The 19965-nt window shown below is 38.2% G+C and overlaps 1 protein-coding gene across 3 annotated transcripts in view; it reads left to right on the top strand.

The window, feature by feature from the left end:
* LOC114168915 overlaps positions 1 to 10660 on the top strand; it is a 36154-nt gene extending 25494 nt beyond the window's left edge. The window contains exons 12-15 of one of the 3 annotated variants that reach the window (XR_003600786.1): positions 4932 to 5067; positions 5774 to 5975; positions 7493 to 9317; positions 10075 to 10153. Coding sequence is in view for 1 of the 3 variants with exons in the window: in XM_028053892.1 (XP_027909693.1) it covers positions 4932 to 5067; positions 5774 to 5975; positions 10075 to 10157; positions 10272 to 10394 (544 nt within the window). In the remaining 2 variants the exon portion in view is untranslated. Of the gene's footprint in view, positions 1 to 4931; positions 5068 to 5773; positions 5976 to 7492; positions 9318 to 10074; positions 10158 to 10271 lie in introns of those variants that run through there. The other 2 variants (XM_028053892.1, XR_003600789.1) reach the window with 2 other exon arrangements.
* Positions 10661 to 19965: the final 9305 nt, after the last annotated feature.

Genomic DNA, 19965 nt, shown 5'->3' with positions numbered 1-19965 from the left:
ACTCCTTTTTCGAAATTATATATTTACTATAGTACAATTAAGGTGGATTGACTCAATTGATTTTTTTTTTATATCAGTACGATTAACATGTTCACCTTTTTCACCAAACATTACTATAAAGATACTAGTTCAAAATTAAAGTGTCAACCTACGGAATTTGGTAATCAAATAAATTAAACATCCAAAATATTTAAATATTATTGAAAAATATTCTATTTTTTAGACAAATTAGATTGTCAACCTACACAAATAGAAGTAGTAAATAATTATAATAAAAAACTTATGAAAAATTGTAAAAAAATAATAAAGAGTTGTTGTTGTTGGGTTACGGGTCACCCACCTTCAACCCAACTTAAACTCATTTAACTCGTGGGTCGCGGGTTAGTAAGTCAGATTTAGTTTAATTGGCATTGAAAAAACACTATTTTTTTCAGCTCAACATAGCTCAAACCATGGTGATTTGGATTGACTCACGGGTTTCAACCCATTTTGATATCTCTATCTCCCAATTACTTTAGAAAATGAACTTGAGCCTAGACTAAACCACCTTACCCTTAAACAAACTATCTATCCTTTGAAAAAGTATCACCTACCCGTAGAACCTTTCTCACAAGGTTAAATACCACAATTATACTTTCTTTTGTATGTAAGGAATTAATTGACAAAAAGTGGAAACAAGCCATGGATTTGGAAATGGAGGCATTGGAGAAGAACAGTATTTTGAAACTAGCACTATACCACCTGGAAAAAAACTTGTTGGGTGCAAGTGGGTTTACACTCTAAAATACAGGGCTGATTGAGAGTTATAAGGCTAGGTTGGTGGCCAAAGGGTTCAATCAAACTTATGGAGTGGATTATTTGGAGACCTTTGCACTAGTTGTAAAAATGAATATGGTGAAAGTAATTTTGTCTTTGACAGCAAATCATGACTGGAATTTGCAACAATTTAATATGTAAAATGCATTCCTACATGGGGATCTTGAAGAAGAAATATACATGAAGTTACCACCTGAGTATACAGGGCATATTAAGGCCAACACAATTTGAGAGCTGGGAAAAACATTTTATGGGTTGAAACAATCACCTAGGGAATGGTTTGGAAGATTCACCAAATGCTGAGCCTTAAACACAAACAAAGCCAAGGGGACCACGCTTTTATTTATGAAGCATTTTGATTTAGATTGAGTAACAGTTCTATTGGTCTATATTGATGATATCATTGTTACTGGGAATGATGAAAAGGAGCAATAAAGGTTAAGCCCGTGCCTTGCCAAAGAGTTTGGAATCAATACTTTAGGAAAGTTAAAATATATTTTTTGGATTGAAGTAGCCCATTCAAAAAAAGGGGTCTTCATATCTCAATAAAAATACATTGCCTACTTACTACACAAAACAGGTAAAACAACCTACAAACTAGCAAGTACACTTGTCGATCCAAATACAAAGTTGGGAAGTGCAGAGGATGATGTTGTGGATAAAGAAATGTACTAGAGACTTGCAGAGACACACTAGACCAGATATTGCTTTTTTATGGAGTCTTGTCAATCAATTTATGCTTCAACCAAAGGAAGCAAATTTACAAGTTGTTCTTAGAATTGTCTAGTATTTAAAATGGACACTAGGAAAAGGAATTTTGTTCAAAAGAATTAAGAATGTTAGTAATAAAAAAAGAAATATTCAACACGTATTTGAAAGTATAGTGCACATTGTTATTTGGTGCTAATATACCAGTTCATCACAAGGGTGATGTTAGTCTTGTAGCTTGTTTTCTTATACTTGTTCATAAAATTTCCAATTCCCTTTTGTTTTCAAATAAATTTTTATCCCATGTTACTCTTTGTGTCTTTGGTTGTTCATGTTTTGTACATGATATGTCTTTCTAGGACATTCTGACGTCCAAAAGGAATATCTTTGTTATTTTACAAAATCAAAAAGGTATTATATGTCTGCAAGTGTCACTTTTTGTGAAGAGACAATTTTATTCCTTTCCTCTCTTGAAGAAGGTAACTTTGTCCAACAAGTCATACAAATCCAGTGGTTAAAGCCTTTGTTTTTCCTTGCTCATGAGAACTTAACCTAATCCTCTTGGTTCCTCTCCTACTTCAAGACCACAAGAGTCATTATCACCACTTATAATCATTTACATGGTGAGCCCTCTTCATAAAATCCTTCAACACCATAACAAAATTCCATGACTCTTGATAATGAAGATTTCAATTGGCCTATTGCTCTTCAAAATGGTATTTATCATACTCATAATCTTCATCCTATTTATAACTTTCTTAGGTATCATTAGTTATCTCTTTCCTACTTCTCATTTTTACCCTCTGTATCTTCTATTTCTATTTCAAAAAGTGTGAATGAAGCTATTAATCATCCTGTATAGGGACAAACCATGAGTGTTTAAATATAATGACACATGGGAATTAGTTGCTACTTGGGCAGATGGGTTGAAAACAATTGGTTATAGATGGATGTACACCCTGAAAGTTGGGTCAGATGGTGAGGTAAATCACCTTAAAAGCCAAAGGACATACTTAGATATATAATATATGGTCTTGAATGTGGTAATACTTTTTCTCCTATAGGAAAATTGAATATTGGTTGTCTCTTTGTTATAGCAGCTCATTGCCATTGGCTCTTCATCAATTAGATATTAGAAATATTTTGTAATGATGATCAAGGGGAGAAATCTACATATATTAACCTCCTGAATTTGTTGCTTAGGGGGAGTCTAGGTTCATTTTTGAATTGAGAGAATTTGTCCATGATCTCAAGCAATTCTCACGTCCTTGGTTTGGAAAGTTTAGTTATTTTGTTTAAATCTTTGTATTGAAACATAGTGAAGCAGAACATTCAATTAATTATTGGCATATACATATCCTAAAATGTGTTTACTTAATTTTGTATGTCAATGATTTAGTTATTACATGGAAGGAGGTCACTATAATTGCTCATCTAAAGCAACATTTGTACAATCACTTTCAAAACAAATCTTGGGTATTTCAAATACATTCTAGGTATTGTAGGAAAACTTATTTTTCTCACTATTACTAGACTTGACCAATCTTTTGCAGTTGGTTTGGTTAGTCAACTTATGTAGACTCATATTAATCATTGGAATGTTATCCTTTGTATTCCCAAATAACTTACAAAAGCCCCAAGATAAGGTCTACTATGTGAAGATAAAAGAAGTACCAAGTATTGTGATGTTGATTAGGCAAAATCTCCTATATATAAACATTCCACTACTAAATATTGTGTTTTCTTTTAAGGATACTTTTTTTCATGAAAATTCAAGAAGCATAATGCAGTTGTTATGTCGAGTGTTGAAATTCAATATAGGGCAATGACATTAAATATTAATGAACTTTTTGTGGCAAAAATAATTTCTCCAAGGCTGAGGTTTCGTGAAATTCAACAAACGAGGATGTATTGTGAGAAACATTACTTCCAACCCAATGTTTCATGACAAGATGATAGGAAGTTAAATGTATATGTTAGGAGAAAGAAAATAAACAGTTAGTTAGGTGGTTAGGAGGTTAGGGGTTATAGTCTTTCGGATAGAAAGACTATTGTTAGAAGTGGGTTTTAAGCCTAGCTCAACCCTACAAAACCGGCTTGTAAGGTGAGGTTTGCACCCCACTTATATAGTATGAAATTGCCTTATCTCTAGTCGATGTGGGACTTCCAACACACCCTCTCATGCCGAGATATATGCATCTCGTGCGTGGGTCTAGAAATGGGTGGTCCTTTAGCGGCCCGATAACGGGTGGAGTAGAATGTCTAAGAAACCTCGCTAGGATAGGCTTTTTTAAACAATGACTCTGATACCATGTTAGAAGTGAGTTTTAAGCCTAACTCAACCCCACAAAACCGGCTTGTCAGGTGAGGTTTGCACCTCACTTATATACTATGAAATTGTCTTATCTCTAGTCGATATGGGACTTCCAACAACTATATATAGTGTTTGGGTTGGCTGTTGAGGGGGATTCTTAAACAGGACTTGTGATATCCTAGGTGAAGAGAAACTATTTTTCCCTTGTATGTAGACTGGTGTTTGTGTTCTTTCGAGGAAATATAGAAGTTTTCAATATCAGGAATGTGTGAAAGTTTTTCTTGTGAGGTAAACGCCCTTATTTTTGGGCTCTCTAATCACTGAACGTAACAAAAGACCAAACACAGAAATTGATTGTCGTTTTATTAGATAAAAGTTGTTGTGCTAGAAAATTTTTTGAGTTTCTTGGCTCCAATGATCAATATGTTGATATTTTTAAAGAATCCTTGAGAAGACAACATATTCAATTTATATGTTCCATGCAAGGAAATTATATTTGTATCCTCTAGCTTGAGGTGAGTATTTGAATAGATTATATTATTTTTCAACTAAAGCCATTTTGAACCATGAAGTTCAAACACGTCTCTTTGTGTCTGACACATATCTGATACTGACATGCATACAACATACACTATGCATATATATATATATATATATATATATATATATATATATATATATATATATATATATATATATATGTATATATCATTGTGTCTTACATTTTGGAGATTAGTAGTGCCGCAATTTGTATCCATGCTTCATAGGTTTTGAGTTATATCTATATTTAACCTATAATCCTAGGGATAAAATCTTTTATGTTTTCCTTTTTTATTTTTTCTCTTTCCTTAAGCTTAAGCTCGTGTTGTAAATCACTGGCCTTATATACATGAATCTGAATCAGTACAGTGATCCAAGTTAAGATCTCTCATGTTATTTTTCTCATGTACCCATTCAAGTCTTATAACCAGTAATTAGATTCCAAATTTGATTAATTGGATTTTACTGAGAAATATGTGAACTGCCGTGATGCTGTTGATTAATTTCCAGGATGGTAGGTCACTACTGCTAGTTTCCCTTTCTGTTGATGCAGAAGACAGGTCTTTTGGATTTCAAAACAGATATTACAGGTGGTGATGGAAGATGCTATTGATGATTGGATCCTAAGTGAGATTCATTGGCTTCGCAGAGAGGATACCATTGCCCAAGGGATTCGGTGGGTCCAAGATGTAAGAATTGAACCAAAGTTTTAAACATTTTGCTGGGACATTGTATGCTTACCTAGAGTGTTTCTATGCCAAATAATTAGATAACACCCAACCACAGCAATCCTCAATTCGATCTGCACATCTAAAGTACTGGATTGTTTTAGTGGCTGTTTGTTAATAGATAGTTGACAGTACAAAATTTGTCTTCAACTCAGCCGACAAGCCATAGAGATAATCTTGTACCATACAGAAAAAGTACAACAGTTGCCTTTAAAATTCTGAAATTTGGACCTGGCTAAAGAAACCAGAGCAAGGCATTAAGATATGTACTGCTGGCTGTACTTTATTTACTCCAACTAAAGTTCTAAAAACTAATCAAACACTTGAATTTCCAACTTCGAATATAGGTGGTTTCTAGTAGACATGCAAGATTGGAAAGCTTTTTTTGGATTGAAGTCATTGTTTGTTCTTGTTTTTTGCAGTTTTTGTTTTGTGCTCTTTTAATTTTGACTTTTGTGAAATCTTATCCTCCTTTTATAGTTTTATTTCAATAATTTCTGATATAAAAGTCAAAAAAAAAAAGGGGGGATTAGTTCTGTAAATCTTTCCAGCATATTAGCTTAGTATCCTAGGCCCATTATTTTGTTTACCGGCTAAAAGGGAACATAATAAAATAGTAGTCAATAGGTTGTGCTAATGTTTCTAGTTGTTTGCAAAATGTTTGCAGATCCTCTGGCCTGGTGGTACATTTTTTTTAAGAATACAGACCCCTCAGGTGTTCATTGGTGGTGGCAGTGCATATGATCAAAAGCCTTTACCAAGCATAAGTGAATCTGGTGGAAGCAAGATGACCAAATCACAGTCAGGATCTTTTGAGCTACAGCTTGAGGCTATTCGTAGAGCAAGTGACTTGAAGAAATTTCTCTTTGGTTAGTTGTATTTTCTGTGGCATCCTAAAGTAGTGCATTTAAATCGATTGGTGAAATTTCTTACTCTTTTGAACTTTATTTTGAACTTTATTTAAGTTTATCTCTTTTATATCTTTATTAAAGGAATTTAGAAGCTTTGGTGATGTAGTACTCAAAAGGTACCAACTTCCAAAAATTATGATTCCATTTTCGTTAATTTGAGATTAACTTTGTTGTGTCTTTGAACAAAAATTTCTGTCCTGAGCATTACATATAAGAGAGACCAAGACATTACTTCTAACTAAAAACCTTAAGATAATGAGTTTGAGGGTCTTCTTTAAGGAAGGACACCAATTCACACTTGGAATCCTAATATTAGCATTCTAGGAACTCTTCTCTAAACAAAAAATTATTTTATCCTTTCTTTTAGTTTTTATTTTCTACTTTTTGGTGATTTTGGTTTTATTTAATCTTTTATTTATTTGTTAATTTTCTTTCTCTGTTATGGTTTGTTAGCTCCTCTTGGTATGACCAAAATAAATGAAAATTATATATATATATATATATATATATATATTTATATATATATATATATCATTTTATTTATATAGTAAAAGAGTTTTCAGGCCACTAGTATAGTTTTTTGTCATTTGAAATTGCAATTGATGAATGACAAGTACCGTTTCTCCAACCATCAAATATGTAAGAGGAAAAATGTAATGGGGGAGCATTACAAATTAGTTGAAATTCATTATCTAGTGCAGTATTCACACTTTAAGAACCTGTGTTGGAGGAAAGGTTGTAGGAAAGATGCCATAACATAATTGAGGATTCTTCAGGGCTGCATTAATTTTATGCTTCAGAGGTGTGCTTAGTCCCCAATTGATTAGGGATATAACCAATGTAGCTTTTATTATGTTTGGGAAGTCATCATCACACCAGTCAAATATTCAAGGTTAAGTTAGCCTTAAGTCCAAATTCTAATTGCATTAGAATCTATTCAGATTTCCTTACTTTGGCCACTTGTATTGCCATGCTCTAGGACCATAATCTTTGGTGTGATCAGAGTCTATCTTATGCATTTTTTTTTTTTTGCATGAGAGGTGTTGTGAAGTCACCTTTGTTGGCTGGACAATTCTCTCTTTACAAACTGATTTTGTGGAATTAACTTAGGTTCTAAGTCCAAATTCTAAGAGATTTTCTTTTGAACATGATAGCTTTGTTGCTGATGAACATGATTGAACGTTATGGTATTTTCTTGTTTGTGTGTGTCGACAATTTTTGTTTTTGTAATGTTTTATTCTGTTTTTATTGGTTAATGAGTGTCCTACTTTTTATGTTATCGGTTACTGTTTTTAAAGAGTTCTAAGTTAATAACTTTTATGCCTCTTTTTTTGTGTGATTTTTTATTACCCTGGTTGTGTACTTGTTGCCAATAGAAAGGACTCCCATTTTGAATAAAAATACTCATCTTTTCATTCATATCTCTTTTTCTATTCCCTACACTTTTATGTGTTTCTGTTTCTATTTTCTATCAGAATCAAAGCTTGAATAACAATATAGCAAATTCAAAGTGTTAAAAGGAGAGAGTGAAAGATAGTAGTCTGAGAGTGGGAAAGGACCATCCTGCTGATGGCTTCCGAAAATCTTGTGCAACCAATTCCGTGATTTGATGGTCATTATGACCATTGAAGCATTCTGATGGAGAATATCTTGAGACACAGGGAGTGTTGCCAGGTTGGTGTAGATGTAATGGCAACACCAGTAGATAGTGTGGCTCTCACAAATGCATAACAAAAGCAGCATGATGCCATGAAATTAAGACTTAAAAGCCAAGAATTATTTGTTTCAACTCATTGAATGTTCTATCCTTGGAACTATTCTTTGCAAAGATGCTTTTAAGGATATTTGGGATTCAATGAAGAAAAAGTATCAAGGCTCCTCAAGAGTTAAACATGCTCAACTCAAGCTTTGAGAAGAGACTTTGAAGTCCTTTAGATGAAGGAAGGTGAATTTTTAACCAGTTATTGTACAAGGACCTTGGGTATTGATGTGCGATTTGCCGGTCAGAAGATGGATGACACAACCATTGTTGAAAAAGTTCTATGCTCATTAACACCAGTTTGGTTATGTGCTCAAATGAAGAATCCAGCAATATTGATGATCTCTTCCTTGATGAATTTCGAAGTTCTTTGTTGGCCAATGAAGAAATGATGAGCAGAAAAATGTTATGAAATTTTTATTAGCAAAGGTGCTTGTGAAAATTTTTAGCCTATTCCAAGTGTCACTGCAGTTGTGAAAATGTGTTCAAACAGGCTATTCTTTCTGAAAATTGGAAGCACTCAATCTGTTTTGATGGTCAAAGTTATTTTTTATGTTGGTTGTGGCAATATTGTTTTGGCCATTTAAACTTCAGTGGATTGAAGATCCTTGAACAAAAAGACATGGTGACAAGTCTTCCACGAAGTACTACTCCTTCTCAAGTTTGTAAAAAATGTGTTACTTGCAAACAACATTGTTCTTCATTCCCTAGTGGCAAATCATGGAGAGAAAAAAGTGTTACGTAATTGTTGCATTCACATATTTGTGGTCCAATAAATTTGACTTCTAATGAAGGTAAAAAATTACTTTCACTAATGATTTTTCTAGCCAATTTGGGTCTATTTTCTATAGGAAGAATTAGAAGCTTTCTCTTCATTTAAAAGCTTCAACGATTGGGTTGGAACTGGATCTAAAAGGACTATTAAGTCTCTTCAATTCAAATAAACCATGGTGAAGAGTATTGTTCACATGAATTTTCTATCTTTTGTGAAAAACACGGAATCTAAAAGGAGTTGACAATAGTGTATATACACCACAACAAAATGGTGTCTTAGAGAAAAGAAATCTAGAATCGTTCTTAACTAAGAGTAGTGTTTCAAAAAGATTTTAGAAATTGTTAATTGGAGCATTCACATTCTAAATAGAAGTCTCAAATTTGTTGTGAAGAATATGACACTAGAGGAGACATGGAGCAAAAGAAAACCAAATGTAGGTCATTTCAGGATTTTTGGGTTTTTTTTGTGTATTGCTTATGCCGGATCAAAAAAGACCAAAGTTTGATGACAAAGGTGAAAAATATATATTTTGTGGTGTTAAGTGATCAGTCAAGAGAAGAGTGTATAAGCTTTATAATCTTACCATTATTAGTAGTGGTGATGTTGGTTTCAATGAAGATAAATTCTAGAAAAATAACATATGCAACCAAGAAAATTCTTGCAAATTTTGATGGGGATAATTAATATGAAGACTTCCAACAGCCAATTTGAAGAGGAGCGACCTCAACTTGCAAGAAGAAGGGCTGCATGAATGTCTGATTATGAGGTAACGGGAATTGAAGATCCTATTACTCATTTTGCTTTGTTTTTAGAATTTGATCCAACAACCTTGCAATGTTAAAGAAGAAAAATGGAGAAAAATTATGAATGATGAGATGGTGAAAGAAATGATACTTGGGAGCTGTGATCTTCTCTATGGGTACAATACCATAGGAGTGAAGTGGGTTTTCCAAATAAAACTGAAGGAAAATGGTGAAGAGCATACAAGCTAAGGATTACACACAACAGTAGGGAATGATCACATATGGTGTTCAACTTTCTCATTTTTACTCGATGTGGGATTTAGACTCACTTGGATTCCCAACATATGTATTTATTGATCAACCCCTGGCTATGTGAAAACAGTGACAATGGGGAATGAGTACAAAGTTTACAAATTAGAAAAGACTCTTTATTGGTTAAACAATCCTTGACAGTGCATCACCAAGGCACTCAAGATAGAATCATTCATAAAATACATAGTCCCTTGGGTCTGCCTGCTAAATGCTAAATTCAGTGAAGCCTTTAAACCGAATGTTGGCAAACATTTTAATGGTGATTTCTAATTAATCTGTTTGTATACTCACTGACTATAAGAGGGACTTCTACCATCATATAAATATCCATCTTTTCATCTATTCTCTACTCTTTTATTGGCAATGCATCTATTTTCTATCAGTGTGGTCCTTGTAACCTTGTGAAATTTGAAGCAAACATTTTCATTCCTAGACTTTGATATATATAACTGTCTCCTTTTTTGTCAGATGGAGCTCCAGCAGCTTTAGTTGGCTTAATTGGTCAGAAGCAGTACAAACGTTGTGCCAGTGATATATATTACTTTACTCAGGTTAAAGATCTTTTCCATTGATGTATTTACTCTTTCTTCTGTTAGTCTCATTTTTTCTACTCACAATTTATGTTTCTTCTGAACTGACAATTGTTTCATCCTATTTCATTGTAGTCTTCTATATGTGTGAAGCAACTTGCTTATGCAATACTTGAACTTCTACTTATATCCATCTTTCCTGAGTTGCGGAATGTTGTCATTAGTATTCATGAGAACAACCTGTATAGAGTTCCTTAACAGCCACCAACTTATGTTCAAGGTCTGTTCATGAGACTGTCATGGCTAGGAGTAATTTTAAAAGCATGAACAAGAATCATAATTGCTGGATTTTTCTTCCCACTTGGTAGCTTGGTAGCTTAGGGAATATTTTTGTAAACATAGTGTGTACAAAAGCATTTATTTTTTGTGGAAAACTCACTATGCTTTCTCAGTGCATTACTCATTCCACATGGATTTTGTATGTGACAGACTCATGAAATATAGTAGAGCAGATCAAATCATTCCATGCTGGTTTTTTTATGTTAAAAAGATACAAAATAGGTACATAATAAGACCACCATTATTTTATTTTATTTGTTTTCATTAATTTTATTTGTTGTGTTTTTGTCATAATATGAAACTAGTATTTTATTGAATGAAGTTCATCGTTTCTTTATCCATCTTCTAGTTAATATTTTTTTCTCTTTTTTGTCTCTTAAATTATTGTTTTAATTAGTATAAAATTATTTTGATAGAGGTTTCCCTTATAATGAATTTTTTTATAATTAAGAGACTAAACAAATTAATTTAGATTTTTTATGAGTGAAATTTTAATTTTTTCAAATATGTAAATATATATATATAGAGAGAGAGAGAGAGATAGATATAGATATAGATATAGATATAGATATAGAGAGAGACGTAATAAAAATTTAGACTAAAATAATATTATTATATATAGAAATATTTTACGAATGATATACCAAATAACAAAATAATTTGATGTTAATTTTTATCAAGTTAAATATAGATTATAATTAAATAATGAACTAGTTAACCGTGAAATTTTTAAATATATTTTGAAATATTTTATTACTTTATATATAAGTAAAATAAATATATTATTTATATGCTAAGATAAAGTGTTAGAATGGGTTAAAAGTGATTAAATATATTATTCATAGACATAAAACATCAAATAGGAGTTCATCTTACACGGTATGTTACCTCTATTAACACTAAGGAATCAAATTATAAAATTAGAATTTTAGGAATTATAGGTATTTTTTTAAACTAATAAATGAAGATTTGTTTAATTAATCTTTAATAAAATTTAAAAAAATTAAATAAATTCAGATTTGACACTAGTTAAAATTTATTATATAATTAATATTACTGTCATTGTCATTGTATGAAGATTCTATTAAGAAAATAAAAAAGAAAAAGAAAAAAGAAACGGAAAAAAATAGGATCATACCAAAACTTTATGATTAAATTATACTGTACATATAAGTAAAAACAAATACATGTAACACCTCATTTAATTTAATATGCGAAATTAAAGGATGCGTCACATAACATATTAGCGTCATCCGGGAGTTTAAAACTCAACTTACATTCCAAGGCACACCACGATGCCCAAAAGAAAACTGGATAAAAAGTTTACAAAGTGTATATAAATCCAAGGACAAACAAATACATGGGCCACAGCCCTAAAGAAAAGCCCATAAAGGAAATTAAACCCAGTCCACGCGGACTATGCAGCGGAACCTTCACCTCCCTATTGCCCACGGGTGTTCCTCGCATCTACTCACACCAACAAGTTGATGATCATCGCAAATGAGAGTACCACACAGTAGAACACACAACAATAAAGTAGGGTAAGCTAGAGCACAAAGGATTTCATTCATGCAATCAAATATATTTTCACAATTCCATATACACGTATCAGCCAAGCATGTTATGACTTCACAGACATTACACTAAGACACGACTCGACTCATCCGGATACATATAACCTGGTCGGATTCAGCGGATGCTTGCACTTGTGGTGGATACCTCTACTCACCCCCAAGCTGCTCACTCCCGAGCTATGTGTTATAAATGTTACAATGAATCAATTTCTCTCACCACAAGGTTAGCCCTTAATGAATTTCAGGCCTCCTGCTACTCTCACCACAGGAGTCAGTCCGCTCTAGGTGAGACTAATTGACTCCTTAGAGTGTCAGGATGCAACCTTACCTTGAATCCTTACCAAATTATACAAATGGGGCACCACCATAGACACCCACTAATAAGGGCGATGGAATTACGTCTCGACCACTAAAGCACGACCCTAGAATCTCACCTAGAGATTTCAAGGAATTACGCACTAACTACAACTAAACATAATCAAGCAACCAATTAATAATTATCGTGCATACATACATACATATATGTCAACTCTCGCAACCAACCTCGTTCATATTCTAGATCAAACCAATATCAGCACATCATGTTCCATTCGTGAATTAGAATCTAAATCCATCTCATAACCATGCCACTTTCGCAACCAACCATTTCATGCTTATTTCATGCCAAGGATTTATTCAAGTTTGTCATTCATAATTCATACACCCTCTCACACATGCATATTATACCCTTCATGCCATTATACAATAACCCCTCAATTTCATTCCAAACATAAAAGAGCAGAGAAGTAAACACCAATCCAGCGCGTACCCTCGCCTAGCTCGTCGCTCAGGCCGAAGGGGTCTCGCTCAGGCGAGAAGGACTCTCGCTCAGGCAAGCTCCCCTTCGCCTAGGCGAGAGCTCGATAAAACTAGGCAGAAACAAACGCGCCAACTCGCTTAGGCGAGCTCACCTCGCCTGAGCGAGGCAGTCTCTCGCTCAAAACCAGGACCATTCGCCTGGGCGACAACTCGTGCAGAAGGTCTGGGCGAGCCTCCACGAGACTCGCTTAGGCGAGTCTGACTCGCCCGGGCGAGATTACCAGTTCTCGCCCTGGTCTCAACTGTAACAGATGTATTTTTAAGTCCAAGCAATCAAGCAAAGTATTCCACGCATCAAAAATAACGATTAACCCATACAAACATCAAACAAGCTCAAGAACAGGCCAAGAACAACTTAAACTCGAAACCCTAGCTTCTCGTACCTGGAAAAGGGTTAATAGAAGCCTTGATGGCACGACAACGAGCACTGCAGCTCTAGGAATGAACTGACGAGCTAAAAACAGTAGGTAAACGGAATCAGGGGCGGATTATTATGAAACCCTAACTGTGAAATACGAAGAAAGATCAATGGAAAACCATACAAGCTAGAAAGAGGCACTTACGTGGAGTAGGAGCTGGTTTCGAGTTAGCTCGAAGAAGGCTTGGGGAAAACCCTAGCAGAGCGTCCTATGAGAGTAAAGGAGAAGGTGACGGCTGGTTTTGTGAAAGAGTGAGAGTGCAAACGTTAGGGCAACTTGGGGTCAGCTTTATCCTTTGGGCCAGCTCTTTGGCCCATCAGATTTGGGGCAGCCCTTTTTGTTAAAGGTTACAAAAAGAATAGGGCCTTACATTCTCCCCAACAACAAAATTTTCGACCTCAAAAATGAAAGCTTACCAGGTAAAAAGATGTGGGTGTGATTTCCTCATATCCTCCTCTAACTCCCAAGTCCAGTCACCTGTCCTCTGATCCTAGATGACTTTAACCAGGCTGACCGCCTTTCCTCGGCGTTCCTCAACTTTGTTATCCTCTAGAGCGATGGGTGGTACTTCCATTGTGAGGTCTTCCCTGATCTGTATATCCTCGGCTTCCAACACATGAGTCGGGTCAAACACATACTTCCTCAGCTGTGAGACGTGAAACACAGGGTGAAGGTTTGCCAACTACGAGGGTAAAGCTATCTCTTAGGCCACTGGTCCAATCCTCCTCGTGATCTGATATAGACCAAGGAATTTAGGAGAAAGCTTCTTTGAGCAGAGAGCCCTTCCCACACCAGTGGTTCGGGTCACCCTCAAGAACACATGATCGCCAGTTGCAAACTCCAAGGGCCTCCTCCTACGGTCTACATAGGCCTTCTGCCTACTCTGAGAAGCCTGCATTCTATTCCTCACCATCCTCACTTTCTCACTGGTCTGCTCTAACAATTTTGGTCCAACCAACACCACTTCTCCATCCTGATACCAACAGAGAGGAGTCCTACACCTCCTGCCATAAAGAGCCTCATGTGGCGCCATGCCAATGCTCGCATGAAAACTGTTGTTGTAGGTAAATTCTATCAAAGGCAAGACCTTGTCCCAAACACCTAGGTGGTCCAATATGCATGTTCTCAACAAATCTTCTAATGATTGAATTGTCCTCTCAGACTGGCCATCGGTCTGAGGGTGATAAGCTGAACTCATGGTGAGTTTGCTACCCATAGCACTCTGTAGCGTCTGCCAAAACCGATACGTGAACCGCGGGTCTCTGTCGGAAACTATGCTCGAAGGAACCCCATGAAGCCTTACTATCTCCTTAATGTACAACTAGGGCCAACTTGGCCATGGACATCCTCAAGTTCATCGCCAAGAAGTGAGCACTCTTGGTCAATCGATCCACTATCACCCAGATGGTGTCATGCCCTCTAAAAGTTCGTGGCAAATGGGTCACAAAATCCATTGAGATGCTATCCCATTTCCACATTGGTATCTCCAAGGGCTGTAGATTCCCACCGGGTCTCTGATGCTCCACATTCACCTTCTGACACGTTAAACATGCTGATACGAATAGAGCCACATCTTTCTTCATCCTCTACCACCAGAAGGTTTCCTTGAGATCCTGGTACATCTTAGTCATGCCGGGGTGTAGACTAAGGCGACTCTTATGTCCTTCCTCAAGTATTAACTTCTTCACCTCGGCATCATTCGGTACACAAATCCTACCCTGAAATCTCAAGATACCATCATTACCCAAGGCAAAATCTCTAGTCTCATCTGACCCAAGCTGCTCTCTGACTCTTTTCAGACCGACATCCAATAACTGTCTTTCTCTGACCGAGTCCAAAAAGTCACTAGATATAGTAAGGGTACTACACTTAATGGACTCGGACCCCAACTCCACCTATAGCTTCATATCTCAGAATTTCTCTAGTAGCTCTACCTCCTTAATCATAAGGTGTGGAGTATGCACTGTCTTCCTACTCAAAGGATCTGCCACTACATTCGCCTTCCCTGGGTGATATAGGAGCTTGAAGTCATAATCCTTTAGGAATTCCATCCATCTTCTCTGTCTCATGTTCAGATCCTTCTGGTCAAACAAATACTTGAGGCTCTTATGATCGTTGAACACACGGAACTGAGCACCACAGAGATAGTGCCTCCAGATCTTCAAGGCAAATACTATAGCTGCCAACTCCAGGTCATGAGTGGGATAGTTACGCTTATGCACCTTAAGTTGTCTCGAAGCATACGCTACAACCTTCTTCTCTTGCATTAGAACACAACCGAGCCCAAGATGAGATGCGTCGCAGTAGACTTCAAACGGTTTCCCAACATCCGGAATTACCAATATGGGGGCACTAGTCAACCTCCGTTTAAGCTCCTGAAAACTCTCCTCACACTTGTCCGTCCAAGTGAAGGGTTGGTCCTTCCGAGTAAGCAGTGTCAGAGGTGCCACTATCTTGGAGAATCCCTCTATGAATCTCCTATAGTAGCCTACTAACTCCACAAAGCTCCTGATCTTTGTGGCCGACTTAGGACTTTCCCACTTTACCACTGCCTCAACCTTTGCTGGGTCCACTGCAATCCCCTGGGTGGATATCACATGCCCCAAAAACTGAACATCACCCATCCAGAATTCACACTTGGATAACTTGGCATACAGTTGCTTTTCCCTTAGAACACCAAGAACAAACCTTAGGTGTTCGGCATGTTCCTCACGAGTCTTAGAATAGATGAGAATGTAGTCTATGAAGACTACGACAAACTTATCTAGGAAGGGCCGGAAGATCCTATTCATGTAGTCCATAAACACCGCCAGAGCGTTGGTCACACCAAAAGGCATAACCACATACTCGTAATGGCCATATCTAGACCTGAAGGTCGTCTTCTGTACATCATCAGCCTTTACAAAATCTGATGGTATCCCGACCGTATATCTATCTTCGAGAACACAGATGACCTATGTAGTTGATCCATCAAGTCGTCAATTCTCGGGAGAGGGTACTTATTCTTGATCGTCATCTTGTTTAACTGCCTCTAGTCCACACACAGGCGTGAACTCCCATCCTTCTTCTTCACTAACAGCACTGGTGCTCCCCAAGGCGAAGTGCTGGGTCGGATAAACTGCTTCTCCATCAGCTCCTCTATCTATTTCTTGAGTACCACTAACTCTGCCGGAGCCATGCGATATGGGGTCATCGACACCGGGCTTGTTCCTGGTACCAGATCAATAGAGAACTCCACCTCTCTACTGGGAGGCAACCCTGGTACTTCATCTGGGAACACGTCTTCAAACTCACGTACCACAAGTATAACTGGTGTTCTCTCTCTCCCATCTCCATACGGCCGAAGATTGTGAAGCACTGCGCGCCACTCTGAATCTCCCTCACCACTCCCTAAGGAGACACCAACTCGAGCTCCTCTAAGTCGGGAAACAACAACCTCTTCTCCCGACAGTCTATAAGGATGAGATTGGCAGAGAGCCAATCCATTCCTAGGATCACTTCCAACTCTTGGAGAGGCAGACATATCAGATTCACCTTGTATTTGTGTCCTTCCACCTCCACAAGACACCTAGCACACAAGGACGACGTCCTGACCAAACCCGATGCCGGAGTAGATACCACAAGTTCACACTGCAGCTCACACACCGACAGACCTAACTTTTTCACACAAGCATCTAACACAAAGGAGTGTGTCGCTCCAGAATCATATAACACACAATATTTCATCCCAGCTATCAAACAAAAACCCATCACGAGGTTACCTGAACCTGTAGCTTCTACTCCTGTCATGGCATAAACTCGGCCTGTCGCCTGAGGCCTATTGCCTCTGTCTCTCCGCTGATGCTGGTGAGAAGCCTGAACTAGAGGGCATGTCGCTGCCCTAGCAAGGGTGGGACAATCCTTCCCAAAGTGGCCCTCCTTGCCACAACTGTTGCATCTGCGATAACCCTCCATGCGTGGGTAGGCGCTCCTCAGATGAGGGCCCCCACATATGTAGCACTGCACGCGACCCTGTTGGGGAGGAAGACCCCTAGACCCCTGGGGCTGATGGGGAGGTTTGTCATATGGTCTCCTCCGCTCATCATGTCTAGGCTTGGACCCAGATGGTCCACCAATCCTCTAAGGTTGCTGAGGCCGTTGACCCTCTACCTCATTCTTCATCTTCTTCATTACCCTGGCCTTCTCTACCAAGGCAGCAAAATCCTTGATGGACAAGGGTGCTACCATCAAGCGAATATCTCCCCTGAGGCCGTTCTCAAATTTCTGGCATCTTCACTCCTCATCGAGCGGCAAAGTATAAAAGCGGCTGGGGTGCTTGAACTTCTCAGCATAGTCTGTCACTATCTTCCCTCCTTGGGTCAGCTGGAGGAATTCCACCTCCTTGGCATATCAAACGCTGTCTGGGAAATATTCCGAGAGGAATTTCCCCCTAAAGGCCTCCCACGTCACCGGCTCGCCTCTCTCCTCCATGATGGATTTTGTACTGATCCACCAGTGCTCAGCCTCTCCAGTGAGCATGTATACCGTGAAAGCTAACATGTTCTTCGTTGGGCATGTTTTTGCATCAAAGATCTTCTCCAGATCCTTCAGCCACTGGTCTGCTGCGTCAAGGCTAACCTTTCCATTAAACTTCACTGAGTGGTGTTTTAGGAAGTCCTTCAGGCTCCACTCCCTGAGTACAGGTCGTGGCTCAAGACCAAACACAGGGGCAGCTGCCCTGTTATCCTTCAGCTAGTGGAGGGCCTCCATATGCTACCTATGTGCATCCTCGGCAGCCACTCATGCAACCTCCATTTGTTGCATCACTATCTATTGTAGCTCAAGTGATGCCGCCTGTCGCTGCATTGATGCCTCATGCTGCTGCATCATGGTCGTGCTTTGCTGCATCATAGCAGCTACCATCGCCTCTATTTTCATGGCGATATCGGGTACGTCACCCTGGGATGATTGCGGAGTCCTACAAGGAGGTGCCATAATTCACTAGCACACAGAAAATCACTTGGTTAGGCTCGATAAAGGACAGAATTTAACTAAGAACACTCAGAAGACATAGAGAAAGCTAAGCAGACATCCAAGTCCACAAACCTAAGGAATGACCGCTCTGATACCATAAATGTAAAACCACATTTAATTTAATATGCGGAATTAAAGGACGTGTCACATAAAGATAACATACTAGCGTCGTTCGAGAGTTTAAAACTCAACTCCTTACAACCTAAGGCACACCACGATGCCCAAAAGAAAATTGGATAAAAAGTTTACAAAGTGTATATAAATCCAAGGACAAACAAATACATGGGCCACAACCCTAAAGAAAAGCCCATAAAGGAAATTAAACCCAGTCCACGCGGACTACGCAGTGGAACCTTCACCTCCCTGTTGCCCACGGGTGTTCCTCGCATCTACTCACACCAACAAGTTGATGATCATCGCAAAGGAGAGTACCACACATCAGAACACACAACAATAAAGTAGGGTAAGCTAGAGCACAAAGGATTTCATTCATGCAATCAAATATATTTTCACAATTCCATATACACGTATCAGCCAAGCATGTTAAGACTTCACAGACATTACACTAAGACACAACTCGACTCATCTGGATACATATAACCTGGTCGGATTCAGCGGATGCTTGCACTTGTGGTGGATACCTTTGCTCACCCTTGAGCTGCTCATCCCCGAACTGCTCACCCCCAAGCTATGTGTTATAAATGTTACAATGAATCAATTTCTCTCAGCACAAGGTTAGCCCTTAATGAATTTCAGGCCTCCTACTACTCTCACCATAGGAGTCAGTCCGCTCTAGGTGAGACTAACTGACTCCTTAAAGTGTCAGGATACAACCTTAGCTTGAATCCTTACCAAGTTATACAAATGGGGCACCACGATAGACACCCACTAACGGGGGCCATGGAATTACGTCCCGACCACTGAAGCACGATCCTGGAATCTCACCTAGAGATTTCAAGGAATTACGCACTGACTACAACTAAATATAATCAAGCAACCAATTAATAATTATCGCGCATACATACATACATATATGTCAACTCTCGCAACCAACCTCGTTCATATTCTAGATCAAACCAATACCAGCACATGCTCCATCCGTGAATTAGAATCTAAATCCATCTCATAACCATGCCACTTTCACAACCAACCATTTCATGCTTATTTCATGCCAAGGATTTATTCAAGTTTGTCATTCATAATTCATACACCCTCTCACACATACATATTATACCCTTCATGCCATTATACAATAACACCCTCAATTTCATTCCAAACATAAAACAGCAGAAAAGTAAACACCAATCCAGCGCGTACCCTCGCCCAGCTCGTCGCTCAGGCTGAAGGGGTCTCGCTCAGGCGAGAAGGACTCTCGCTCAGGCGAGCTCCCATTCGCCTAGGCGAGAGCTCGATAAAACTATGCAGAAACAAACGCGCCAGCTCGCTTAGGTGAGCTCACCTCGCCTGAGCGAGGCAGTCTCTCGCTCAAAACCAGGACCACTCGCTTGGGCGACAACTCGCGCAGAAGGTCTGGGCGAGCCTCCGCCAGACTCGCTTAGGCGAGTCTGACTCGCCCGGGCGAGATTACCAGTTCTCGCCCTAGTCTCAACTGCAACAGATGTATTT

Source organism: Vigna unguiculata, chromosome 2, assembly GCF_004118075.2.
Source record: "Vigna unguiculata cultivar IT97K-499-35 chromosome 2, ASM411807v1, whole genome shotgun sequence".
NCBI classification, from domain to species: Eukaryota; Viridiplantae; Streptophyta; class Magnoliopsida; order Fabales; family Fabaceae; genus Vigna; species Vigna unguiculata.
This window is presented reverse-complemented; position numbering and strand designations above follow the sequence as displayed.